The 27,168-nt window shown below is 47.4% G+C and overlaps 2 protein-coding genes across 2 annotated transcripts; both read left to right on the top strand.

Annotated features, from left to right (window-relative positions):
- Positions 1–1,802: 1,802 nt before the first annotated feature.
- On the top strand, positions 1,803–10,878 carry TMED2 (transmembrane p24 trafficking protein 2). The gene is made up of 4 exons (XM_039248858.1): positions 1,803–1,982; positions 3,413–3,605; positions 6,458–6,565; positions 9,350–10,878. The coding sequence occupies exons 1-4, from the start codon at positions 1,803–1,805 to the stop codon at positions 9,472–9,474; spliced, it is 606 nt and encodes a 201-aa protein (XP_039104789.1). The 3' UTR covers positions 9,475–10,878.
- A 2,112-nt stretch (positions 10,879–12,990) lies between these two features.
- DDX55 (DEAD-box helicase 55) lies at positions 12,991–27,041 on the top strand. Its single transcript, XM_039250587.1, has 14 exons — positions 12,991–13,139; positions 15,938–15,988; positions 16,076–16,162; positions 17,006–17,097; positions 17,176–17,238; positions 19,341–19,490; positions 20,027–20,216; positions 22,224–22,306; positions 23,005–23,136; positions 24,131–24,223; positions 24,868–24,982; positions 25,420–25,588; positions 26,155–26,444; positions 26,629–27,041. The coding sequence occupies exons 1-14, from the start codon at positions 13,032–13,034 to the stop codon at positions 26,803–26,805; spliced, it is 1,800 nt and encodes a 599-aa protein (XP_039106518.1). The 5' UTR covers positions 12,991–13,031; the 3' UTR covers positions 26,806–27,041.
- The last annotated feature ends 127 nt before the right edge of the window (positions 27,042–27,168 follow it).

The following is a 27,168-nucleotide window of genomic DNA, read 5'->3' as shown; positions in this document are numbered from 1 at the left end:
TTAGAGAGAGAGAGAGAGCCAGCAGGGGAGGAGCTGAGAGAGAGGGGGACACAGAATCCAAAGCTCCAAGCTCTGAGCTGTCAGCACAGAGCCTCAGGCGAGGTTCAAACTCACCAACTGCCAGATCAGGACCTGAGCTGCAGTCGGAAGCTTAACCAACGGAGCCACCCAGGCGCCCCAAGGTGTATTAGTCTTAAGTATACATTTTCTTGATTAAAAAATCCTATGTAAACACTAGGTGAAGATATAAAACTTTCCCAAACCCCAGGAAGTTTCCTTGGGCCCTTTCCCACTATACACCCATCTCCATCCTTCCCAGTAGCTTTCTGTGGAATGAGGGGGTTTGCCAAGTGGTAAGTGCTTTCCCTGCTCAATTCCGTTGGCTAAGACAGTATTTGATGACAGGCAGGCAGGTAATTCATTTAATGGCCAGAGAGCGGAGAAGGGGGACTCAGGCTCTGAAGGCACCTTCTCCCCATTAGAACTCAGGCCAGGGTTTCTGGGGTTAGGCTAAAAGGGGCTGGTATGCAAGCTGCCGCGGGGTTTTGGGGGGAAAAGAGGGAGGAGGCTTCTCCGAATCAGAGGGTATCATTTCTTCCCTTAAATGGGAGCAATCGCGCGGTCAGTGCGCTGGTAGGTGTGTTTTTTGTTTTAACAATTAGGTGGTGGGGCGCCTGGCTGGCCCCGTCCGAAGAGCCACTCTTGATCTCCGGGTGGTGAGTTCGGCCCCATGGTGGGTGTAGAGCTTACTTACAAATAAAATCTTGGGGGCGCCTGGGTGGCTCAGTCGGTTAAGCATCCAACTTCAGCTCAGGTCATGATCTCAGTTTGTGGGTTCAAGCCCCACATCAGGCTTTGTGCTGATGGCTCAGCCTGTTTCAGATTCTGTGTCTCCCTCTCTCTCTGGCCCTTCCCCACTCATTCTCTGTCTCTCAAAACTAAATAAATGCTAAAAAATTAAAAAAAAATAAAATAAAATCTTGCACACCTGGGTGGCTCAGCCGGTTAAGCCCCCGACTTGGGCTCAGGTCATGATCTCTCGTGAGTTCCAGCCCGGCCTTGGGCTCGGTGCTGACCTCTAAGAGCCTGGAGCCTGCTTTGGATTCTGTGTCCCTCTCTCTCTGCCCCTTCCCCATTCGTGCTCTCTCTCTCTCTCTCAAAAATAAAAAATAAACATTAAAAAGAATTTTAAAAAATCTTAACAAAACAATGAGATAGCAATGATCCCGAGGTCATCTGGGGGGTTAATAGTCATCTGGACTGGGTCGAACTGGTGGAAAAGTGGGTAACTGGGGGCTCGTTTGGAGCTTGTTGGCGACTCCCTGGTGGCCAGGGGAAGCCAAGAGAGAATCTCAAAGCCCTTGGCATCAGCCCCCATCTCTCCTTACTTCTTACTCCTATTGCTGCCTCCAAACTTTTTGCCATCTCTTTAGTCAATCTTAGAGCGTCGCACTGGGCGCGGGAGGTTTCTTGATACCGTCGCTTTCTACTGTGCTCCACGAGAAGCTTAGGCTGCGCGCAAAAGGCAGTTGAGGTGGGGACAACGAAATTTGGCCTTTCAGAGCCACCGTCCAGGCTCGGAGTGCGCGGAGACCTCGTGTCCCTCCGCGGCCGCCGTGCGTCCGTTACGTGGCAGCTGCCGGCGCCTGCCAATCCCCGGCGCCCGCATCAGCCCCCTCGGGTGGCGCAGCCGGAAGGGGCGGAGCTGAGGCGGCGGCGGCCGAGGAGGCAGGGGTGGCGGCGGCGGCGGCGGCGGCTCTGGAGGCCGCGGTCCCGGTCCTGGCTTCGGCCCCAGCCCCACCATGGTGACGCTCGCTGAGCTGCTGGTGCTCCTGGCCGCTCTTCTGGCCACGGCTTCGGGCTACTTCGTCAGCATCGACGCGCATGCCGAGGAGTGCTTCTTCGAGCGGGTCACCTCGGGCACCAAGATGGGCCTCATCTTCGAGGTGGCCGAGGGCGGCTTTCTGGACATCGACGTGGAGGTGCGGGCACGCTGCCCGCGGCCGAGTCGCACGGCAGTTCGGGGTGTGGCGGCGCTGGGGCCCCTGCGTGGGTCTGCGGGGCCGCGGGACGTGGAGGCCGCTGTCCGAGCGCTGGGAGGGGCCCGGGCCGCCGTCTGGTCCCGGCCCGGGCGACCCCCTAACCGCCCTTTTTCCCGCGGCCCGCCGGGATGTGCCCCGGGATGCCCTCCGGATACCGAACCGTTGCTTAGTTGCTGTGGGTTTTCAGCGTGGACGGCGGGTTCCCCGTGGAACCTGTCGCCGAGCTTCGCCGACAGGCGCCGCGTGTCAGCTCCGGGCCCAGAAGACGCTTACTCTGTCGCGGCTAGCCGCGGGCGGGTCTCGTTGGGTGTGCAGCTGCCTTCCGTCGTGTTAGGGATTAGTGCTGGAAAAAGTAAAGCGAAAGCCACTGATGGAGGCGACGCAGACATTTGCATTGTGCTTTTCTTTATTTTTTTTCATGGAAACGGCCTGAGCGTTTAACCTGTTTTTATGCAAACCTCCAGATAATCCCTTCAGCCTTCTCTGACTAGGGGAAAGCTGGAGTTGGGTCTTTCGTTTTAGGCGTAATGATTACAGATCAAGTATCTGGAGAAAACAGGAAATTATTTTAAGAAACTAGCGGTCCCTGAATTTCCTCCTATATCTTATTTTATAACCGGAAGAATGATTTTCTTTTATTTTATTTTTTAGGAAACTAGAAGTAATTAACACTTAAGTTCACTGTTTGCGTGGTTTAATTGGGTTCAAGGATTTTCCATTTGGTAGGTGAACAGCGGAGTTGGGCACAAATTAGTTCAAGTGAAGTCCAAAAATAAGGGAATGGTGGAAAGAGTGACTGATAAAATTAGTTAAGACCTTAGAGGTCCATGACTCCAGTCTCCACATTTGTCGAGTTTTCTTAGAGGAACTAGGGTGACCAGAGCCTCAGCGCTGATGTGTCACAGATGGAGGAGAGCATGGGTCCCTTAATTTATAGTTTCGTCTTTTTCTTAAGCCTTCTAGTGTCTCAGATAAAGCAGATTCCTACACTGATTTGCAGCAATCAATCAGGAAAACCTAGAAATGTAGCTTGCTCAGATTTCTTAAAGATATTTTCTCACGTCTTGATATTAGTAGTTCAGTTTGCGTGTTGTGTTGGTGATAGAAGGCCAGACGGAGACCACGTGGAAGGTGCTCTTTCTGTTTCTGAGAGGTTGATGTGTAAGTTGGACAAATGAAACTTGCGTACTCAGAACTGAGAGGTGCTTTCGAGAGCCTTGGAGTCCAGCCTTGTTTCGTAAGTGCGAGACCGCAGCCCAGAGAGGTTACTGTCACTAAGTGAAAGTTTTCTTAGCGAATGTCCTACTGTCCGTGTCCACTTAACGGAGATGTGTGGTTTTAAATCTTGTGCGTTTCTTCCCTGCCTCCAGATTACAGGGCCTGATAACAAAGGAATTTATAAAGGAGACCGGGAGTCCAGTGGGAAGTACACGTTTGCAGCCCACATGGATGGAACATACAAGTTTTGTTTCAGCAATAGGATGTCTACTATGACTCCAAAGATAGTGATGTTCACCATTGACATTGGGGAGGCCCCCAAAGGACAAGACATGGAAACAGAAGGTGAGCTGAACGTTCAGAAGACTTCCGTCGCATCCTGAGAACTAATATTGTGTACGTTTTTATTCGTCTGAATGGAGTGTTTATTTTCATTTCCTATTCTAGGTTTATTCATCGTCTTTAAAACCAAAACCTTTTGTGATACATACTTTGTATTTCTCCAGGACTCCTAATTAACAAAAATAATTTTCTGGGAACTATATATTTCTATTTCAGTTCTTTACGATGGTCTCTTGCAATTTAGTCCTTCTGCGCTCTCGTAAACACGTAGGTCATGTGTGTTTTAGATTGGTGGTTGTGTGGATTTGCTAATCCTGGTATATATGTTATCGTTTATCATGTGTTCATGTACACATGACTAGTTTGGTTAAATTTTGTTGTTTTATTTTTGTATGTGTTTATATTTTATACTTTTCTTTAGGTGGTGGAGACACCTGGGATGGTAGGTGGATTGTTTTTTGACAGCATCCTGTCTTTTTGTGTATTTTTGTTTGCTGCTAATTTCTGCTTTCCTTCTTTCTAACCTGTTTGTTCGCATGGGAGTGATTTTTCTCTTAATTAGAAAACCCATACAACTAATTAGAGCTTTAGAGTGCTTGTTTTCTGTGGTTTTTATTTGGATGATGGGAGGTACAGGTTAGGTCATTTTAAACTAAGGGCATTGGAAATACAGGGATTGACATTTTAGTAGTAACATCGTACTTTCTTTTAGATGAATGCTGATGGTGGAAAGATTCAGCTGTAACTGGAGGGATCAGAGTCTTAATTAAACATAGCTAATGGCACATGGTGCTCTTGACTTTGTAGGGAGTACTTCGTTGACTTGTTTTTACCATTATTACAGTTTTCTAACTTAAAATTTGGTTGGACGTGAATTCCAGTTCTAGAAGCTCTGTCTTGATAGCGTGAGAAAGGCTCTTTGGGCCGTACGTTGCGTTTAGATGACCAGCAACAAACCCTGAATTGAGTCTTCTGGATAAATTGGTTACCAAGAGCCAGCACATTTGGATTTTTGGAGAGGAGGGGGCATGGTGTACATCAGGATTTGTGGAAACTATCAGTTCAGCACATTTCATAGTGTTAACGTGATAATGTTTGTCTTCGATATTAACTAGTTAGTAGAGTATAGTAGTAGAGTTATAAAGAAGTATTTGTTGGGGCACCTGGGTGGCTCAGTCGGTTAAGTGTCCGACTTTGGCTCAGGTCATGATCTCGCGGTTTGTGACTTCGAGCCCCACGTCAGGCTGTATGCTGACCGCTCGGAGCCTGGACCCTGCTTCAGATTCTGTCTGTCTGTCTCTCTGTCTCTCCTCCGCTCATGTTCTCTGTCTCAAAAAATAAGTAAACATTTAAAAAAAGTATTTGTTAGGTTTTGAAATCTGTAGAATTTATATATAGAGAATCTCACTACCTAGTAATTCTTGTGCTTGCTTTTCTCGGCCATTTACAGTGTAGAACTTGGCTAACACAAGGAAAACTAGGAGTTTTGAAGGGGTTTGTGCTTGTTCATTTTCTGGAAATTGGTCCTTTCTAAATAGTTAGAAAATGTTGGTTGAGGAATGTGACTATTGAATTATTCTTAAGTAATCCTTTAACATAATATTAAAAATTCTTGCTTTGTTTGTTACTCTCAACGAATGGAAGCTGTGAAATTAAGCCTTACTCAAAAGGAACGGTCCTCAGGTGAGGACAGTTTTTGCCCCCAAGGGAACATTTGGCCAATATCTAGAGACTTTTTTTTTTAAAAGTATGCTCCATGCGCAGCGTGGGGCTTGAACTCCCTACTCTGAGATTAAGGGTCACATATGCTAACAACTGAGCCAGTCAGGTGCCCTTATCTGGAGACATTTTTGATTCTCATGGCTGGATGGAAGATCCTACAATGCACTGGACAGCCCCCCACAACAAAGAATTTTCTGGTCCAAAATGTCATCAATGCCATTCCTGAGAAACCCTGCTCCTGAGGTTTCACATCGTGCTTGGGGCTTCCAAAGTGAGTTAGTGAGGAATTACCTTAGTACTGGACGTGGCCTCTGCTGGGAATCTTCTCTTGTGGTACATACTTTCCTAACTGCTCATTGTCGTAACGCAACACTGCCTAGAAGCATACGCTTACTCTTCAGAACTGTCACTTCACCTTGTATTCATTTTTGGCTAAAAAGAATACCTGATTTTAAACCTTGTGCAGCTGTGAGCTTGAATTTTCACTTACAATGCCTGCCATTCCCCACTGTAGTGAAATGACTGCTTTGAGTTTCAAAGAAGAACTTTTGGGTTTTGGTGTGGATTTTTTCAAGAATGTCTTAAGGTTTTTCTCCATTCAGCTTCATTGAGATTAAAAGTCTGTTTTGTTGCTGCTTTTAAATTAACATTAGAGTTATATGATTCTGATGATCTTGCTCTTAAGTTAACATTAGAGTTATGATTCTAAAGCATAGGTTTTGATTTTAGTTTAAATGTTGTTATTTGTAGGATTATTAGGAATTTTGTTTGTTTTATATTTTGTGTTCCCCCACTCCAGTTCCCCCCCCCCTTCAGTTAGCAGTCAGTATAGTGAACTTAGCAACAGTTCACTAGAGGAGATTCCTTAGGGTTGATTGTTTTCCTTTAGTTCTAGGAAGTATTACGTACTATGTTTGCCACCCTGACAGAGGTTTCTGTACTGGGAGTGAACTTTAAGAAAATGCTCTGAGAATTAACTTGTCATCAGTAGCCCAAGATGATGTCGGAGCCATTTCTAAACAGCTTCCTTTATGTGCCTTCTCTGAGGAATATTTTGAGGACGAGTGCTTTAAAAGTGTTTTCAAAAGGAGATTGCCAAATATGTGCTAATCCGTGTTCAAATTTTGCTGTAGCTCACCAGAACAAGCTGGAGGAGATGATTAACGAGCTGGCGGTGGCGATGACCGCTGTGAAGCATGAGCAGGAGTACATGGAAGTCCGGGAGAGGATACACAGAGCGAGTAAGTGGACGCTGTCACCGTGCGGCAGGGGCCGGTGGCCGTGGAACTGTGATGGCGTATTACTCAACAGCTCGCTTATGTTTTCCTCATGTGAACATTTTACAGACATTATCCTACTAAAGCCTTGACTTAAAAAAAAGCACTTATGCAAAGATATTTTTTGAGTACATGTTTGTAGAGCTTTGTTTATTATTGGGACACTAATTCTGAACTGAAAAATGCTGTGAAGATTTAGCACAAGCTTTTAAGAGTTTAAAAAAAACTATGGTCAGCCGGGGAATAAAGTGATTGTTTTCCTAAAGCAGGAAGGAAAACTGTGAAGTGGTTGGTTTTTAATCACATATTTTGAAATTTCTGGGCCAATGTTAATATTATATGCTGAGAGTTAGCTTTTTTCCCCTAACATGGAATTTTAATTTAGAGAAAATAGCACTAAAATATGAATCTAGGCAGTCACTAGGTGAAGCTCAGTTTAGGTTCCTAATTTGTAAACTGGGAACGGGGAGTAGGTTTGTCTGTGGGAGCAGTGATGGCTGGAAACCCCACGTTTGGTCACAAAAGCCTATTTAGGCCATGATGTAGCCTTAAGTACTGTGCTTTTGGACGTAAAATTAAGAGGTACCATACTGACACACAGACCAGACACTGTATCTTAGATCCAGGTCCACATCTACGGTTCAGTGTTTTTTTTATCCTCCAAATAGTTCTTGGAGGTAGATCGCACGGGAGCAAGCTTGTCTGTGAATGCAGAGTGGTTTATATCAGGGGTCTGTTCTGAGCTTGGGGTAGGGAGCGGAGAGAAGAGGGACTCAAAGGGACAGCGGGCACAGGCTAAACCTCTTCAGGGTGTGGTTTGTGTTCCCTCTTCCCTCTACGTCTCTTCTTGTCACATATGGAAATGAGCCATCAGGACTTGGAGCGCACACTTTGCCTTTCTGTGGGAGAGGAACGAGTAACCACAGCAGGCTGGAAAGTGAGAGCCCCTGTTCTCACTGATTTGGAGCGGTTCGGGGCGTCAGGTGGGCCGAGGCATGTGTACATGCTCTCCTGCCTCTTCCACCGGGATTCCTTCTCTTTGCCTCCACTCGTAATCTGCTCGCTCCCTGGGATCACCACCTTCTCTCCCTCACTTGGCGGGGACACATTTGCTGAGTACCTTGCTGACTGCCGGGGGCCGGCCCATTCTGGGATGAGAAGGGCACTGAGCGGTGTCTGAGGGCCAAGGGCTTTCATTGCTTTTCATTTTAACCAGTTCAGACCTGATGGCTTCAGAGATATGGGAAGTTGTTGGGAACACGGCAGCCAGAGAAAGCACCTGTCTTCTGGTCTGTGGAAGACATCCAGCCTTCTTCTTTCACACCTTATTTGAGCGGAGATGCTCCCGCATTTGTTTGACAAATAGAATTTTAGGCATTGTGTTTATTTTTGCAAATCAAATAGTTCCCACGGTGTTGTTTGTTTTTTTGTACATCTTCCTATAGCACTTAACTCCTTAGAAATGAACATAATTTTTTTTTTACTGCAGTGTTGTGATAATAGCTGTGTGTGTTACTTCTAGATCTGGCAGGTGTGTGAGTAGTGTGAGGACAGTGTCTTATATACATACTTTTCTGAGTGAAGTGAAGGGAGAGATAAATACTTCTTTTTACATGATTGCTTAATATTTTGAAGTGTTGACTTAGCCATTTCTGTTTAGACACAAATCTTAGAAAGCTAAGATTTCACACTTAGGCTAGATATTGATTACTAAGTCTTCGTCAGAAGTAAACTTCATTGGTGATTTTTTTTAGAGTTCTAGTTAATAATATTTTTGGGTGTGTGTCTTTTCTTACTCTGGGGAAAAAAGCCCACTTTTTAGTAACTAAGTTACCTTTTTGGGAACATGTTCATTGCTTTTCACTTCTTTTTGAGTGATTATCAGTCCACTAGCTATTATAAGTTTAGTCAGTGTTTTACAAATGTTACACAGATATCTAAAAATATGTACTCCCTCAGCTGTTTTATGTTGTTACTATCTTGCTAATTATAATTGTTTTTAATATTGGTCATTTGTAGAAAAATCAGAAACTGCCTAGTAATTAAAAACACGTCTCTAGAATTTGATGGGAAATGTGAAAGAATATGACATAGATTGAGCAGAATAAATTATTAAAGAGTGGTCATGGCTGTTACTGTAAAGTTCAGATCCTTAGCTTACGAGTGGGATAAATCATGAGACTGGTTCCAGTTGGGAGTAGCAGCTAGTGGTCCATGAAACTGGGAAGCCTTCTCGAACAGCCACCAAGTGCATAGTTGATGCTTAATATGTGCTGAATAAGTGTTCAAGGAAAAAGCCACTTTGACACATTTTGACTTGATAGGTTGTGCTTTTTGGGTAGCTATATGATCTTGAAACGATTTCTTAGTTTTTTTAAGTCCATTTTTTGATTCAGCAAAAAGGATTATAATGTAGGACTATTTTAATGGAAGGGAGAAAGAAGGTTGTATTGGGTTTTTAGCTCTAGCGGTTAAAGTCACTTGGGTGTCACTTTTCCTCTCCGCTCCCTGTAGATAAGTGGCATAGGCTTGACCATACCCCATGAATCTTTAAGATCCAATTTAAATCTAAAATTTTCTGCTTCTGAGTTTGTTGAGTTGCTTGGGGACAAAAGACAAAAAATATTTAGACTACTGGGAATGGTGTGCAAAATATGACTTCCCGAGAGTAAAACTAGGATGATTGATGATGCTTATGCTTTTTTTCTTTTTTTTGGTTAAATTTTGTTTGTTTGTTTGTCCTCACAGTCAACGACAACACAAACAGCAGAGTGGTCCTTTGGTCCTTCTTTGAAGCTCTTGTTCTAGTTGCCATGACATTGGGACAGATCTACTACCTGAAGAGATTTTTTGAAGTCCGGAGGGTTGTTTAAAAAGCCTTTTCCTGATGATCTCAAAATCATAATTCACTGTTTACCAAACATCTTGGTCATAATAATGTCATTAGTTTCTACATTTTTATTTTCAGAACTGTACATTCACAGCTTATGTTTTTTTGTGATTAATAGATATTGGGGGAAAACACCTTTTTAGGAAAGTTATAGTGAAAATTGGACACTTGATTGGCATAGTTTCTTATTTGAATTCTGCCTCCATTATATAGGCCTTTCAGAACTCAAACACTGTAAATGAAATACAGGCATAGAGTCCCTGTTATATCTATTTTCCTTTTGTTTTCATGATAAAATGCAGTTTGTTCAGAAAAGTACTTTACGGATAGTACTTCACTAAAATGACCACATTCTTTGGATCCCTTCCCCTGCAGTTTAAGTCATTAAAGATTCATTTTGTTGAGTCCTTATGAGAAACAACAGTCTGAATCTTGACGTTCTCCACCCAGCCTGTGGGCCACTCTCTGACTGGAGTATGTTACCAGGTTGGTACTTTTACACTTGTCTGTCTTGTTTCTGCTTTGAAGATAAGACTTCCCCCAACAACATTTCTCCCCCTAAATTGTATTTTGAACCTAAGACTCAATCACCTCCAATCAGATTGATGACATAGCAGCTAATAACCATTTCTGGTTTCTGCCTAACCTTGTAAGAAGCCTCTACTAAAGCCAGTGTCCTGGGTGTCACAGCAAATGGTAGCTCTTTGTCTTTCTGTGCTGGCACATCCACTTTCTCCACTCATGGCATGTAGGGAGTGTGCATTCATGCAATTGGAAAGATCTGGGTTTCTGATGCCAAAGGGTTAAAGCCTCTTGGATTTCATTGCAGTGATATACAGCCACTATTTTATTTTTGATCAGTGGCATTTTGGCCACTGTTTAATTAGGGTACTGAACATCACTGTCAGTACTAGGATTTTGTTTTTCTTTTTCTTGGGTCTCTCTCTTTCGGCACATGTGAATTTTGTTTTGTATAAAATGAAATGACTTTCTCTTGGTCTCTGATTATGGGTTTAAAATTAAAGGCGCATCTGGTGGTGTGGGGGCGATCCAGGATTATGTTGTGACTGATGTATATTAGTTACTTGTACATTGTTTTTGGATCTTTGCAAGGGGAAAACTACAAGTAACGAGTTTTATATAATTAATTTAAATTTGTTACAGGTTTTCATGTTCAGGATAAACAATTTTTCAACCTTGGGTGAAAATACTTGCAACAGTTTAGGGTGACTGTATTTTACCTTAAGATAGCTGTTGCAATGCCAATTTTTTTTTTTTGGGTGTGTGTGAAAACACTTCAAAATTGAATTAAAAGATGTACATTTAAAATTGGTTGTGTATCTAATCTGCCCCAGGTTCAGTAAATAAACAATTCTTTTTAAAAACAGTCTTAGTATTCTGTGTTTCATATTAATGCTTAAATAACATTTGTTAAAGTACCAGCTTTCTGTTCACGTTTCAAATGACACATGTTCATGTTTTCTGAGTTATTATGCATGATAAATGTCTGTCACTGTTTTAAAAAAATAGTTATTTATTTTGAGAGAGCTCTAGTGATTACATGAGTGAATGGGGGAGGGACAGAGATAGAGGGAGAGAATCCCAAGCAGGCTCCATGCTGTCAGCCAGGACCCCGATGTGAGGCTTGAACTCTCGAACCATGTGAGATCATGACCTGAGCTGAAATCAAAGGTCAGATGTTTAACCGACTGAGCCACCCAGGAACCCCACATGGTCACTTTTTAGGTCTCTAAACTTGAGGACAGTAAGTAGGAACCCGGTATTAGCTTTCCTTGTGTGGTTTTCTTTGATGATTTGTTGTTAACATTTTAAGTAGTTTTTTTTTTCATTTTGAAAGAACTGAGCTTTTTTCACCCAAGAATGTGGTTTATGGATGTGGGAAATAAATTTAGGAAGGATTAAGTGATTTGTGCAAGACCCTCATTGGTGGAATCAGAAACTAGATCACTGCATTTAGAAACTCTTCCTGTTCCTCTGTTACACTAAGGGCCTGCTTATGATAAAAGAAACTACTATTTGTTGAATGCTGGCACTCTGCTAAGCCCTGTATGTGGTCTATCTCATCTGTTCTTCAAAACAGCCCTTACTTTTGGTGTTACCCTAATCCTCATTTTGGAAATAGGGAAACAGGCTTGGAAAGCAGCCAAGGATCTGAAAATTAGTAAGTGGAGCCCCAAATGCAAATGCAAGAATGCTCTTTCCCTCAGCGTTGGTTTTCAGAACTGTGGAAGTCCCAATTTATTGTTATTTTAATGTTTATTTTTTATTAAAAAATTTTTTTTTGTTTTTTAAAAATTTATTTCTGAGAGAGAGAGACCGCATGAACAGGGGAGGGTCAGAGAGAGAGGGAGACACAGAATCTGAAACAGGTCCAGGCTCTGAGCTGGCTGTCAGCACAGAGCCCCACGCAGGGCTCGAACCCACGAACCGTGAGATCATGACCTGAGCCAAAGTTGGACGCTTAACCAACTGAGCCACCCAGGTGCCCCTGGAAATCCCATTTTATAAAACAGTTGTCAAAGGTATTTTGTTTGAGATGTGATCCTATTTCTGTGGAGACGTTGCCTCAAGCTTTTTATCTTTCACTTCATTTAGTTTGAGATGACTGCAGTCTGTGGGAGCACTGTTCCCATTTAACCCAAAAATATTTGACTGACTGCTTTGTGCTATCATTTGTAGCCACTGGATTAAATAAAGAAAAATTCCCAATGTCGTGGGACTTACCTTTTAGTGGAGAAGACGAACCTAATATGTAAATTAATTGGCACATAAATGGCAAGTGCCATGGAGGAAAAAACTAAAGCAGGGTGAGCTGTTGTAGTGGTTAGGAAGGAAAGGAATCGCCGAGAGGACATTTATTTGTAAAGACCTGCTGGGTGTGAGGGAGCAAGCCGCGCACGGAGCAGGGAAAGCGCTGTGCTGAGGGGCCCAGCCTGTAATCGGTGACTGATAAAAGCTTGACAAATGAATGTGCGTGGACGATCGAGTGGCCGCCGCCAGTGCTGAGCCCAGGATGGGGAGACTGTTCTCCTTTGGGGGTTTCCCCTTCTCGGAAGTGAGCCACGTTTATTGTAGCAGGCAGGCTTCGGGGCCCCATCATCAACCCTGTCTCGCATGCCTGTTACCCTGGGGCTCCGGGGCTGGGATGCACTTCTGTCCAGTCCCTCCAGACCCAGTTGTCCTTCGGCCAGGACGCGGTGTTGTGCTGCCACCTGCCTCTGACGGGCGCAGAGGGTGAGCGTGCCGGAGACCCTGCCGTAGGAACGGTGGGACGGCGCCCGAGCCAGGTGGCCGCGCAGGACGGACAGCACCGCTCGGGGCCCCGCCGCGCCCCGCCGCCCGCTTCCACGCTCCGCGGTCACTTCGCAGCAGCCCGTCGTGCGGCGCTTTCCCCGCCCTCCGGAACTTTGCTGCCGGAGCTCGGTTCCCGGCAGTGTCCGGGCGGCCGGAAGCGGAAGTGCTCGCCGGCGGCGCCCAGGCGGCATCCAGGTGGCGGCGGCGGAGGCTGCGGGGAGCGCTATGGAGCACGTGACGGAGGGCTCCTGGGAGTCGCTGCCGCTGCGGCTGCACCCGCGGGTGCTGGGTGCGCTGCGGGAGCTGGGCTTCCCGTACATGACGCCGGTGCAGGTACCCGGTGCTGCCGGGCGGAGGAGGGTCCCCGTGTGCGAGAGGCATGCGGGCAAAGGGAGGCTCCGAGCGGGCCAGGCCCCCAATCGTCGGACGCGGCCGGTGGATGGCAGCTTTAGGTCTCGCGTCCTGGACCTGTCACCCCTCCGGCCGGGACTTTTTGCCACGTCTCAGGCGGTCCGCACTCGGGGGCTGCCCAGCTGGTTATCGACCCCGGCAGGGAGGAGCGGCAGCGCACCGGTGCCGGGGCCCCAACCTTCCTCGATCCCTCCTTTGAGTGCTTGAGTGCCGGGGCCCAGGTGCCTGCCGCATCCCGCTCCCGCCCCCTCTAGCTGTGCGATCCGAGGCAGGTGACTTAACCTCTTTATGCTTTTGTGCTGTTTTCCTACTCTGTAAAATGAGGAAAGTAACTACCTGTCTCATACGGTTGTCGCGGGACTTAACACAGGACGGCGTTGGGCACATTATGGGAGCTCAGTAAATATCACCTGCAGTTGTTATTTTGTGGACTAAGTGAAGGGTCCTGGTGCAATTTCTTTACTCGAAGAGATACTTACTGATGAATACTATGTATCAGGTACTTTTCTAGGCTCTGCGGATGTTGCAGTGTTAGTCCCCAGTCAAGGGCCTTATTTTCTAATGCACAGGAGGGAGAAAGAAGTAGAAGAATAAGGTTATCTGAACTGGTGGTAAGTGTTACTAAGGAACTAAAACACACTGCTGTAACAGACAATGACAGTAATGTACAGGATAGGAGGAAAGGTGGAGTGTGAGAGAGGGCCTCTCTGAGGGTGTCGCTGAGCTAACACCTGAGTGATTGAGGGGGAGCTGACTGTGGGCCGATTGGGGGCAGTGAGAAATGCCAGTGCAAATGCCCTGGGGCTAGAGATGACCTGGGAGGAACCGAAAGAAGGTATTTGGCTGGAGCATTGGGAGTAGTATAAGAGATGAACAAAGCAGGGTCCACATTGTGCAGGGTCCTGGGAGTCTGTATTATATTTAAATGCAGTAGGAAGCCATATTAATGGAAGGCTAGGTACGAAGGGAAGGGAGGTGACTGATGTGTAGGAAGTGGACTTCAGATTCGAAGAGGCCAGAGGGCCAGTGTCCTGTGAGAGATGACGGTGGCTTGGCATGGAGAGAAGCAGTGGATGTTGAGAAGTGAAATTTGAGATAGCTTTGGGGTTGTTGAGGGACTAGATAATAGGGGTTACAAAAGACAGGAATCTAGAGGGAAGCTGAGGGTTGCATTGTTAGTAGCCTGGTGGATGGCGGTACCACCTACTGAGATGAGGAAGGCTGGGGGGGAGGGGGTAGCGTGTTTCTGAGGGAAATTGAAGAGTTTTGCTCTGAAATACCAAGTTGGGATGTCCGTTAAGATCCTCAGGAAAGATGTCAAGGAAGCTGGAGTCAGAGCTTGGGAGTGCTGTGTGCCCTGCCTTGGGAATGTGGTGCGAAGGAGAGACTCCGTGTCTGTCCTCGGCAGTGACGATCAGGGTCAGTGCTAGTCAGCAGACGTGTGAGGCTTTGAACACTCGAAATCTGGTGAGTCCAAATTGAGATGTGCTCCAACTGTAAAAAGTAGAATGGATTTTGAAGACTTAGCTTGAAAAAAGGGTGGAACATATCGTCTTAATTAATTTTAAAATAACTCATTACAGGGGCGCCTGGGTGGCTCAGTCGGTTAAATGTCTGACTCTTGATATGGGCTCAGGTCAGGATTCCAGGGTTGGGGGATTTAGCCCCCCATCCGGCTCTGTGCTAGGTGTGGCGCCTGCTTGGGATTCTTTCTCCCTCCCTCTTTCTCTCTTTCTGCCCCTCCCTCGCGCGCTCGCACTCTCCCCCTCTCAAAATAAATAAGTAAATAAATAAGAGATAAAATACTCATTATGTGTTGAGGTGACAATAGTTTGGCTATTGGGTGAGATAAAATATATTAGTAAATTCATTTTACGTGTGTCGTCTTAGTTTTATTGTGGCTACCAGAAAATTTAAAACCATGTATGTAGGTCACGTCATATTTCTTTTGGACATCAGTGGTCTAGAGCAATTTGTCCGTCTAGGCACTACTGATATTTAAACTGGCTAATTCTTTGTTGTGGGGAACTGTCCTGTCCATTGTTGGCTGTTTATAACAGCATCTCTGGCTTCTACCTACTAGATGCCAGTAGCGCAGCCTCCTCTCTCTGGGTTGTGACAACCAAAACTGTCTCCAGGTAGTGCCAGATATTCTCCAGGGACATAGGAATCCTCCACGCTGAGAACCCCTTTCACGGAGGTCATTAGAAAAGTCCTGCATGTGCTGTGATGGGTAAGCTCAGGCTCTGGGGACCAGGAGAGGAGTCCTGGAGGCGATGACTTTAGAGCTGAGACCGGGGTGGGCTTCAGGCTTAGCCACTAGTTGCTGAAACCAAAGGACGAGGCTGCTCACAAAACCTAGAGGTTCTCTGTGGTGTTTAAAACCAGAGGTTTATTTGAATCATTTTTTGACCTGGAAGGGACCGTACAACTCAGTGTCTTCAAACCCGTTCTGGTCCAGAGAGGAAAAGGAGGTGAGGCAGGGCTAGACTCCAGGCCTCCCGAATCCCAGATCAGTTTACCGTCCCCCACGCTGTCCATGTAGACACCATGGTCGTGTCGCCTCTCAGCCAAGCCTGCTGGGGTGCCTTGTGACTCAGCTGAGCGCCTGTGTTGTGGGGTCCAGGGTGACCTCGGCCACCGACTCTGTTCCTAGCGCTTTGGGCCGCCTCCGTGGAGCCTGGCACTCTCTAACCAGTGCTTTGCCTCTCTTCCCCCAGTCTGCAACCATCCCTCTGTTCATGAAAAATAAAGATGTCGCTGCAGAGGCGGTGAGTACCTTGTGCAAACACGCAGCCTATTCTCCTATTTTCCCCCTGGACGAACCGGAGCAAACCAAGTTTCCTCCCTCTTGGCAGGTCACAGGCAGCGGCAAAACGCTCGCTTTTGTCATCCCCATCCTGGAAATTCTTCTGAGAAGGGAAGAGAAGTTAAAAAAGCATCAGGTAAAGACCGCTAAGCGGCTTATTTTTCACTTAGCCATCGTAGAGTTCACAGTTGCGAGAAGCTGGTCAGAAGATTGGAGAAGAAGAAAATCTGTCGTCTTTATTTGCAGATTCCGGATTTGTGAATTTGCCTGCCTGTTGAGATTTATTTGTGGCTCCCCAAATCAGTACTTCACTGTTTGCTTGCTCATTCACGAATTTGTGCAGTGTAGCAACAAATCTGTCACGTGGTGTGCAGATTCCCAGCTGAGTTTGAGCCGGGGCTGTGCTCTGCCTTCTTGGGTCAGCTCAGACTATGAAGAGCTGTCCTTCCCACAGTCTGTTTACTGCTGGGATTTTTGCTGGCGATGCCAGGGTTTGAGGCGGCTTCACGCATGGCGCTCGAGCACTGCCGAGTGTCCCCGAGCAGAAGGCTGCGTTGGCCCTTCCGGGGAACGCACCTGTTAGAGCCGCTGCCTTCGGGCCTGACTTACAGGGCTGCTGGCTGTGACTTTGGTGTTGGTAAACCTACTATATCTTATTCGAGGGATCTTTAAACAGAAACACGCATAAAAGCATCTCATGTCTTGATTGACAGAACACGACCCGATAACCATGCGTTTCCCCCCAGAACCATGTGTCGGTGTTGTGAATAACGCGACCTGATAATCCCCACAGCGTCCGTGCTGTGAATAATGCGACCTGACTGTAGTTTAGAGCAGTAATTGAAAGGATGCTGAAGAAGCCCCCGGAAGTGCTGTTGCTCTAGGGACTTTGCTCTGTGAGGTGGAGGGTCCTGGCGTGTGTGTTCAGCCGTGCGACCTTGGGCGCTGCTGATCATGTCCTTTCCCCCCATGCGGGCAGGTCGGAGCCTTAATCATCACACCAACGCGAGAGCTGGCTATTCAGATAGATGAGGTCCTAGCGCATTTCACGAAGCCCTTCCCGCAGTTCAGGTGAGTTGGATGTGGCATCCCTGTCTGCCTTGGTGGTTACTTTGCCTGACCTGCTCAAAGACCTGTTTCTTGTCTTAGCCAGATTCTCTGGATCGGAGGCAGGAATCCTGGAGAAGACGTCGAAAGGTTTAAGGAACAAGGGTAAGTTTGCTTGCTTCTGCCCCTTTTCTTGCTTGTTTTTGGCCCTGAACCCAAGAGGAAGCTGGTCTAGGCCTAACTGGGAGCACTTCCTTCAGCAGCTCCCTCTCCCCCAAAAGTTTCATTCTCCAGGCCAGCCTCCCATTTTGCCTGCTGGCTCCTTCCCATAAGGTGCTGATGAGCCTTTCCTCTCCGGTGAGTCTTACTCCTGCAGAGGAGTCCCCCTGCTGTCCCCAGGCTGACTCTGTGGGACATGACTCTCTGCTCTTCTCACTCTGGGCTCTCTCAGTGGTCTCAAACCACCCCTGGCGGTCGCTGACCTCGCCCCAAGCCCAGACCTGCAGCCTCCTGTCTGCCTGGTACCTGCCAGGCCTCTCCCAGCTGTTGCAAACACGTCTGCAATGGGTGCTTTTTATCCCCAAACCTGACCATCCCCTGGAGTTTCCCAGCCGTATATCCACCCACATGCTTCTCCCAAAGTCTGGGAGTTGGCCTTGATGCCTCACTGTCCCCTCCATCACCTCCCCACCCCTCCCCACCCCCGTTAACCATCACCGAAGCCTTTGCATTTTCTCTCCAGAGCACACATCTCTAACCCTTTGCTTTTCTCCCTTGCCTCCTCTCCTGCCCTGATATAAACCACCTTGTCTTCCACGGGGTGTTTCTGCTCTGCATTTCTACCCTTGCCTTCTTATAACCCACTCTCCCCGGAGCAACCCAGATGGCCTTTTCAGAACGCCAGTCTGATTATGTCACTCACTGAAAACTCTTTAATGGCTTCTGCTGGCCCTTAGGAAGCATTCTGATGTTCGTAAGGGACTTGCTAGGCCACCGTTCTCTGCTACCTTCCCATGCCCTTGCTGCTCAGTTTGCATCTCAGTCACTGCATGGGCCAGGCTCCCCGTGTCCCCAGGCTGGCTCTGGAGGTCAGCATTGCACCCGTTAAACGGGTGTTTAACGAACAGGTGAATGTTTGAGTCTGTGGTGGCCATCGGCCCTTTGGATTTTTTTCAGTCCCACCATGAGTAAGGTTTATAATGAGCAGTGGTCAGTTTTGTGGCCAATTTCTTAGAGAATCTTAGTGAAGAGAACTGCTTCTATTGAGCATTTACCATCTTCCAGCTATACCATGAGATGCTTTTCAGCATGGGTCAGAGGATAGTATCAGTGTGTGAAAGGACTGGGGTGGGATTGGTGGGAACTGCCCAGCACACGCCCGAGTGCTCATCTCTAGCTGATAGTTGCCTTGCAGGAATCTGGGCTCAATATCACCAGAGTGTGAATTTTTAAAAAAGAATATGGAATTCCAGATTCTTATGTGTTAGCTCCAGACTTTGTTAACTATTGGCATGTAATTCACAATAAAAAACAACAGACTTCTTGGAGTGCCAGGCTGGCTTAGTCAGTGGAGCCTGCAACTCTTGATCTTGGTGTTGTGGGTTTGAACTCCACATTGGGTGTAGATATTACTTAAAAATAAAATCTTCAAGCAAACAAACCAACTTCTTGCAGGTCAGCCAGTGTGTTGGGGCTGCATTTGGTCTTTCATCTGGGGTGGTTCGTCTGGGGTTGTGATCTTTACATGAAATTCTCTCTAATTCTGTTAACATTCTCATTTTATAGATGAGCTAGCTGAGGCCGAAAGTGGTTGAATAACTTGTTTTAGGTAAAGGGTCAGCAGACCTTTTCTGTGAAGGAACAGATGGCAAATAATTTTGGTTTGTGGACCTCAGGGTTTGTCACAGACAAGTATTCAGCTCCACTGTTGTAGCGTGAAAGCCACCAGAGACAATACGTGAAGGGACGGGCGTGGTTGTGTGCCAGTGAGATGTCACAAAAACAGGTGCAGGCCCTATGTGGCCAGCGGGCCGGCCTGTGCCGACCCCGTGCTGGGTCTTGGCTCTGAACCCGGTCTGCGTCCCTCACGGCTCCAAGCTTTACTGCCCTGAGCCCTGTCCCCTACTCACTTCCCTTCGCACTTCCTCTGCACTTCCCTTCACTGGAGCTTCGACAGCTTCTGAGGGGGGTACATGACATTTGGTATCTGGGATCGCAGATATTCCCAAGATCCAGAGAATGTGGTAAACGTTACTGTGTTTTCAAAGTGGGAACATCGTCGTGGCCACTCCAGGCCGCTTGGAGGACATGTTCCGGAGGAAGGCAGAGGGCTTGGATCTGGCCAGCTGTGTGAGGTCGCTGGACGTCCTGGTGTTGGATGAGGCGGACAGACTTCTGGACATGGGGTTTGAGGCAAGGTACTGGACTGCGGGCTTCGTTGGCTTCGGGTGATACTGGGCGAAAAGGAGAGCACATTGGAATTCCTTCACCATTTTGTGACTGCCTTTATTGGCCTCCTTTGAATTTCAGATTATTAGGTTGTTTGATCCTGCAGTTTCTACCACACAGCTTCCATTCCAGTTCTGCTTCTTAACGTGTACTTTCCTTCATGATTTCTTTGAAAGTTCGCATGTGTGTTTTAAACAGCTCCTTTGGGATATAATTCATATATTACACAATTCACCTATTTAAAATGTATGATTTAATGGTTTTTGGTCTCGAAAGTTTTTGTTTTCATTCTCTGCTTTTATTGCTCCACTTGATAACAGTATAATTATGTGTTTATGTTGGACAAAACTTGAAAAAATGAGAGTATAGTCTCATCCCTTCGTAATGTTTACAATCCTGTAATCGTTTCTCTTCCTGTCATTTTAAATACGTGTTTAGTGTCATAAAGTGATATTTGTTGACTATGCTGATAAATGAGGGGTTAAGTTTGAGCCCTCTTTTTTAGCATAAACACCATCCTGGAGTTTTTGCCAAAGCAGAGGAGAACAGGCCTTTTCTCCGCCACTCAGACGCAGGAGGTGGAGAGCCTGGTGAGAGCGGGGCTCCGGAACCCCGTGCGGATCTCGGTGAAGGAGAAGGGCGTGGCGGCCAGCAGCACCCAGAAAACTCCTTCCCGCCTGGAGAACTACTACATGGTGCGCACTGGGTGGCGTCCTTACTGATTCCGGCCCTCAGTCCTGATGCTGCCTGGGGTCTAAGGTACTCTGTGGCACTGTCTTTAGGGCAGCTGCCTGGAGGCTTTGTTGGAATCAGGCAGGCTCACTAGGTGGGGGGTGATCCTCACTGCCGAAGTTTCTGGGCTGGGCTGATAAAGCCAGGGGGCCGCCCTTGGCCTTTCCCAGGCAGAGGGTGGGTCCGTAGGTAGCGTGGTGCGCGGTCAGGACGGGTGCCTGAGTGCGGCCCCGGCTGCACATCTTGGCTTTGTCCCTCACTAACGGAACCAGAGGCACTTCCCTGTACAAAGGAGGCTCCGGCACTGCCCACCTCATAGGTCGTGGTGAGGACGGATTTATTATTAGTACAGATGAAGGTTATTCGGCCAGTGCTTAGTACCAGTCAGTCCTGATAAACGGTAGCTTTGGACACCCACTGTGGCTGTCGCTGCATTCTGCTGGCTCGTATTCACTTCCGTGACTGCACATCTGAGTGTGTGAGGAGAAATTCCAAACTTAGGATTCGGTTTTCATAAAAATAGGAGGAATGCATGCAGATGGGTTTAAACGGCTCTAATTTAGGGGCCTGAGTGGAGCACTTGATTATGTTTAGAATGACTGGAGTCTGTCTCCATGGAGGTCTTTCCAATTTTGTACGTTCCTTCTGGAAACCTGTGTTCATCTTAGAGCAGTGATTTCTGAACATGGGGATATACCAGAATCTCTTGGGCTCTTAAATAATAGGGATTCTTAGGGCACCTGGGTGACTCAGGTTGGGCGTCCCACTTTGACTAAGGTCATGATCTCACAGCTTGTGGGTTCGAGCCCTGCGTTGGCTCTGTGCTGACGGCTCGGAGCCTGGAGCCTCCTTCCGATTCTCTGTCTCCCACTCTCTCTCTCTCTACCCTTCACCTACTCATGAGCTCTCTCAAAAATAAACATTCGGGGCACCTGGGTGGCTCAGTCGGTTAAGCTTCCGACTTCGGCTCAGTTCATGATCTCGCGGTTCGTGGGTTCAAGCCCTGCGTCGGATTCTGTGCAGGCAGCTCAGAGCCTGGAGCCTGCTTCAGATTCTGTGTCTTCCTCTCTCTCTGCCTGTCCCCCACTCATGCTCTGTCTCTCTCTGTCTCAAAAATAAAAACTTTAAAAAATAAGTAAACATTAGAAAATATCTATAAAAATAAGAAGAAGAGGGATTCTTGAGTCCAATCCTGGGCCCACTGAATCTGTGTGCTGTGCCTAAGAATTTGCATTAGCAAAAATCTACCCTGAGAGCATGTGGGTGGCTCTGTCAGTTGAGCATCCAACTCTTGATTTTGCTTCAGGTCGTGATCGCATAGGATCCCATGGTGGGCAGCGCACTGAAAGCACAGACCCTGCTTGGGATTCTCTTTCTTCTTGTTTCTCTTCTCTTCCCCCGCTCACACTTTCTCTCTCTCAAAATAAACACTAACAAACCACTCTTCCCTGAAGAGTGCCTGGCTGGTTTAGTCGGTACAGCATGCAACTCTTGATCTTGGGGTTATGAATTAAAGCCACATGTTGGGCATAGAGCTTACTTGAAAAACTCTACCCTGGAGATGGTCTTATAGCTACTGTGGTCCCTGTCTGTATGCTGGGATTTGGGGGCAATTGCATTAAAGATTTTTTTAAGGGATCTCTACACCCAAGGTGGGGCTTGAACTCACAACCCTGAGATCAAGAGTCATATGCTGTATCCGCTGAGCCAGCGAGGTCCCCCTGGGGATGATTGCATTAGATGACTGTGTCTCTCAGTTATGTGACTTTGTGACTTATATGTGTCAGCAGCACATGCTGATACCTATTCTGAGCTTGGTAGACCAATTAATATACTGATGGAAGTGGGTTATATTCATGGAGAAACTCAAGACCCCTTAACGTTTAAGGCTGAAACTGGACATAGCTATAGAGGTTATTATTGTCAATAAATTTGTTTTTATTTTATTGGTTTTTCTTCTTATTTTGCAGGTATGTAAGGCAGATGAGAAATTTAACCAGCTGGTACATTTTCTTCGAAATCATAAGCAGGCAAAGCACCTGATCTTTTTCAGGTAATCCTTCTGGATGCTCTGGGTGGGAGAATCTGGGGTTCAGCCACATCCATGATGTGCAGACACGTGTAGCTCGAAGGTTTGGAATTCTCTCAGGAATGTTTTTGGCCGCAAATAACTGAAAACCCAACTTCTGTGGCTCAACCAGGAGGCGTTAGTTTTCTCCTATAGAAAGAAGTCTGGGGGCTAGGCAGGTCCTGACACTGGGTGATGTCTCCTCAGTGTCCAGGTCAGTATTTCTGCGGCTGTCTTGGCCTTTTGTTCTGCCTGGCCGTCACTGTCCTGTCCACTGTCCTGTGTGCCCTGAAAGTACATAAAGGAGGAAAGGCGGAGGGGGAAGGGTAGCCTTCACACCCAAGCTTTCTCAGAACCCCCTCCTCCCTAGGTGACTCAGGCTTTCATTTTAGGGGCCAAAGGTGGGCCACTCAGCAGCACAGCCACTCCCCTCAAGAGAGGCAGAGGAACTGAGTAGAGGGAGGGGAGGGAGGAGGTAGCTGGGCCTGGCGTTGAAGGGCCAGCCCAGGGTCTGCCACAGTGGGGTTTGTCTTGGTGTCAGAACTCGGGAGGGTTTTGGCTTTAGAGCTCAGTGGAGGGGATTGGGTCACCCCCGCTGCGTCTGGTGCTCGCCGCCTCCCTCCCCCAGCAACAGAAGGACCCAGGTGGGTCCGTGACTCTGAGCCGGCTCTCCGCTCTCGCAGCACGTGCGCCTGTGTGGAATACTATGGAAAGGCCCTGGAGGCCCTGGTGAAGGGTGTGACGATTATGTGCATTCATGGGAAGATGAAACACAAGCGCAACAAGATCTTCATGGACTTCCGCAAGTTGCAGAGGTGGGTTGGCTGCCTCGGAGGCCACCCTTCGCTGTGGCTGCTCTCGGCCTGGGATTCTCTTTCTCATCTGCCCCGGTTACCACACCTGCCCTGTATAGCCCAGGTCCCCCGTTCTCGTCCTGAGCCCGGCATGCTGTGCTGAACTGACCTCCTTAGGTATCACCAGCTTCCCCATGAGGTCAGGGACTTGTGTGTTGTGTTCCGTCCTGGATTCCCTGGTATCTGGCTCGGTGCCTGGCACAGGGTTTTCCTAACTGGTGTGTGGGTGGAGAACGTGGATGGGAGCTATTCACTGAAGCCTTGCGGGCTGTTGTTGGGTGACTCGTGAGGGGGCGGGCACTCACATGTCTGGGCGACCGTAATTGGCTCTTTGCATGTAAGTAACATTTTGCTGCTTTTTTAACCATCGAGCCTCCTGGCTGTTTTTTTTGCTTTTTCCTGGCTGTGTTGGTAACACCACTCTTCCAGGCAGAGAGGCAGAATGGATTGTTGCACTTCAGGATTAGACTCAGGTTTTTCTTTTCAAAAAAATTTTTTTAATGTTTTATTTATTTCTGAGAGAGAGAAAGAGATAGCATGAGCAGGGGAGGATCAGAGAGAGGGAGATACAGAATGTGAAGCAGGCTACAGGCTCTGAGCTAACTGTCAGCACAGAGCCTGATGCGGGCTCAAAGCCACAAACCGTGAGATCATGACCTGAGCCAATGTCGGACGCTTAACTGACTGAGCCACCCAGGTGCCCCAGCACATTTTTCTTTTCAAATAAAAGTACGCTGATTAAAAATCCTTTCACTGTCTCCTCTCTCCCTCCTGCTTTCATTGGGAATTTGTGAACTCCTAGATATCCTTAGGAGGAAGAAAAAGTGTGTGTTACTACCAAATGCTTGCTTCTGTGAGAGACGCAGGAAGCCGTGTTACTGTCCCCGTTGTCATCCAGGCCGGTACGGACTGAGGGTGGCCTCCTTACTCAGAATGGTGTTCTCTCATTTTCTAGCGGGATCTTAGTGTGCACGGACGTCATGGCCCGAGGAATAGATATTCCTGAAGTAAACTGGGTTTTGCAGTACGACCCTCCCAGCAGTGCAAGGTACAGTGTGACAGAATGTTGTCCTCTCTGTTGGGAACTGGGCCCCATGGATCCCAAGGAAGATCTGCATGATGATGTTCATCAAAATGTTGTTTTAAATAGCAAAGATGAGCAGACAGGTGAACTGTCACTGGTGTGTTGAAATAATGATGTCATATTATGCAGCGATTCAAGTTATTTTCACATATTTTTTAAAGTTCTTGCGTGAACGCACGTGATAGAAAGCTCAAAGGAAAATAATAGCTAACGCCGTATGTGAAAGTTTGTTTTTTCCCCATATATTCCTTGTAAATGCTCCCAAGCATAGAAGAATGCTGGTGAACTGAATTCCCCAGCAGTAATAGCTGTTACTTCTTGGTTGGGGGGCTTATAGGCCTCTGTTCTTTTCTCTACTTCCGCCTCCCAGCTTTCCACTAGGACTGTGTTCTGCCTGTGTCATTAGCTGGGCCTAAGTGTAGCAAGTTTCTAGTTCACATTAAGTGTCTGACAGAATCCTGTCTGGTTTGCAGTCTGTTTCACTGCCAGCTCTGGTATTTCTGGTACAAGTGAGGGGCAGGGTGGGGCTGAGCCGTGGGGTGTGGCGGCCCTGTGCCCGCACCCCGCCACCCTCATGTGGTGATCACGTTCCTGTCCTGTGTCCACAGCGCCTTTGTGCACCGCTGTGGCCGCACAGCCCGCATCGGCCACGGTGGCAGCGCGCTCGTGTTCCTCCTTCCCATGGAAGAGTCCTACGTCAGTTTCCTTGAAATTAACCAGAAAGTAAGTGATCCCCTTTCCTGTCTACAGTGCACAGTGCACAGTGATGGGACAGATACCTGGTAGACTTTTCAGACAAGTGGTCTGGAACTTAGATTAGGGGTTGCGGGCTCACAGGGGCCAGGCTGGCGATGAGTGCAGGGACTGCACCACCCTGAGCGTGGTGGCCACTGCTCAGCTCCTGCTGAGTCAGTACGTGGGAGCACAGACCTGGTGCTGGGTGCTTTCCAACAAGAAATGAGGATTGTTATGTAAAATTAAAATTTTCTTTAAAAAATTTCGGACCAAATACAACACTTGGGAATTTGGGCTTCTAGGCCTCTGATTAAAGATGACAATGAATTGTTTGCCTCTGGTTGTATTGGCACTGGCTCTGCAGGGGGAGCTGGGAGGCTGAAGGGATCCCAGCCCGAGGAGGTGAGCATGTTGCCTGTGTACAGTGCCCCCTGCAGGAGATGAAACTACAGAAAAACACAGGAGACCTCCTTCCAAAGCTCAAGTCCATGGCCCTGGGTGACAGAGCGGTCTTTGAAAAGGGCATGAAAGCCTTTGTGTCGTACGTCCAGGCGTACGCGAAGCACGAATGCAGCCTCATCTTCAGGTTAAAGGGTAAGTTGGACTTCACCTAATTGTATCTCCTTCAGCATCTGACAGGCTTGCAAGTATTACAAGTGTGAAACTGCAATGTTTTATATAAACGTTTAGGTGTATAAAGGATTAATGTTTTCTAAACATTTAAAAGGAAGTCTTCCTAGGGTTTGCATTGATAGAATAAACTGGCTGCTGAGTATTCCTTTTCAGTAAAAATGTAATTTTAATTCTAATGAAAACGAGCCCATTAGATCATTTGGATAGAAGACAGTTACATTGGGGGCACCTGGGTGGCTCAGTTGGTTAAGGATTCGACTTTGGCTTGGGTCGTGATCTTGTGGTTTATGAATTCAAGCCCCATGTTGTGCTCTGTGCTGACAGCTCAGAGCCTGGAGTCTGCTTCAGATTCTGTGTCTCCCCCTCTCTCTGCCCTTCCCCTGCTTGTGCCTTGTCTCTCTCTTTCTCAAAAGTAAATAAAATCATTTTTTAAAAAGTTACATTGTTAGGCATCTTTCTTGGGTTCTCAGGTTGGTGCTTATAATCCTCTTTTGGGTGTGCTAACTCTGACATTTTGGTTTAATTAGATCTTGATTTTGCTAGTCTTGCTCGAGGGTTTGCCCTGCTGAGGATGCCCAAGATGCCAGAACTGAGAGGAAAGCAGTTTCCAGATTTTGTGCCTGCAGATGTTAATACAGACACTATTCCATTTAAAGATAAAGTCAGAGAGAAGCAAAGGCAGAAACTACTAGAGCAACAAAAAGTGAAGAGAGAAGATGAAGGGAGAAAAAAATTCATAAAAAATAAAGCCTGGTCAAAGCAGAAGGCCAAAAAGGAGAAGAAGAAAAAAATGAATGAAAAAAGGAAGAGGGAAGAGGTACGGTGTGTTTTCTTTCTTAAACACTCAGCTGAGAATTCTGAATGAATTTTACCACAATGTCTGTGGTAGGCAGCGCGGGGGCTCCCCGCCCCCGTGTGCTGCTGGGCCCGGGCTGAGCATGCCGTTGCTGGCGGCAGCAGGCTGCTCAGGACCTGCGTTGTTTGTTGGTCTCTGCACTTAGGGTTCGGATATCGAGGACGAGGACATGGAGGAACTTCTTAACGACACGAGGCTCTTGAAAAAGTTTAAGAAAGGCAAGATCACCGAAGAGGAATTTGAGAAGGGGCTGCTGGCGAGCGGCAAGCGAACAGTCACCACAGCAGATGTGGGGCTCACCGCCCGGGGGCAGGACTGCTGACAGACACCGGCGTGGGCGGGTGCCGGGGCCGTGGCTGCAGGCCTGGCTCGGCCCACATTTGCTTTCACTGCGTGTTGGAACTTCACATCCAAGATCCTGTTGTTCGGATGGGGCAGGGAGAGAGGCTTTCAGGCTCGTGGATGTTGTATTAGAACCACACTGGCCTTGGGGTGCCTGGGTGGCTCAGTGGGTTGGGTGTCTTCGGCTCTGGTCAAGAGCTCAGTTTGTGAGTACAAGCCCCGTGTCGGGCTCTGTGCTGACAGCTCGGAGCCTGGAGCCTGCTTTGCATCCTGTGTCTCCCTCTCTCTGCTCCTCCATTTGTTCGCACCCTCTCTCAAAAATAAATATTTAAAAAAAATACAC

The sequence above is a fragment of the Hyaena hyaena genome, unplaced genomic scaffold (genome assembly GCF_003009895.1).
Source record: "Hyaena hyaena isolate Hyena2069 unplaced genomic scaffold, ASM300989v1 scaffold_0, whole genome shotgun sequence".
Taxonomy (NCBI): Eukaryota; Metazoa; Chordata; class Mammalia; order Carnivora; family Hyaenidae; genus Hyaena; species Hyaena hyaena.
This window is presented reverse-complemented; position numbering and strand designations above follow the sequence as displayed.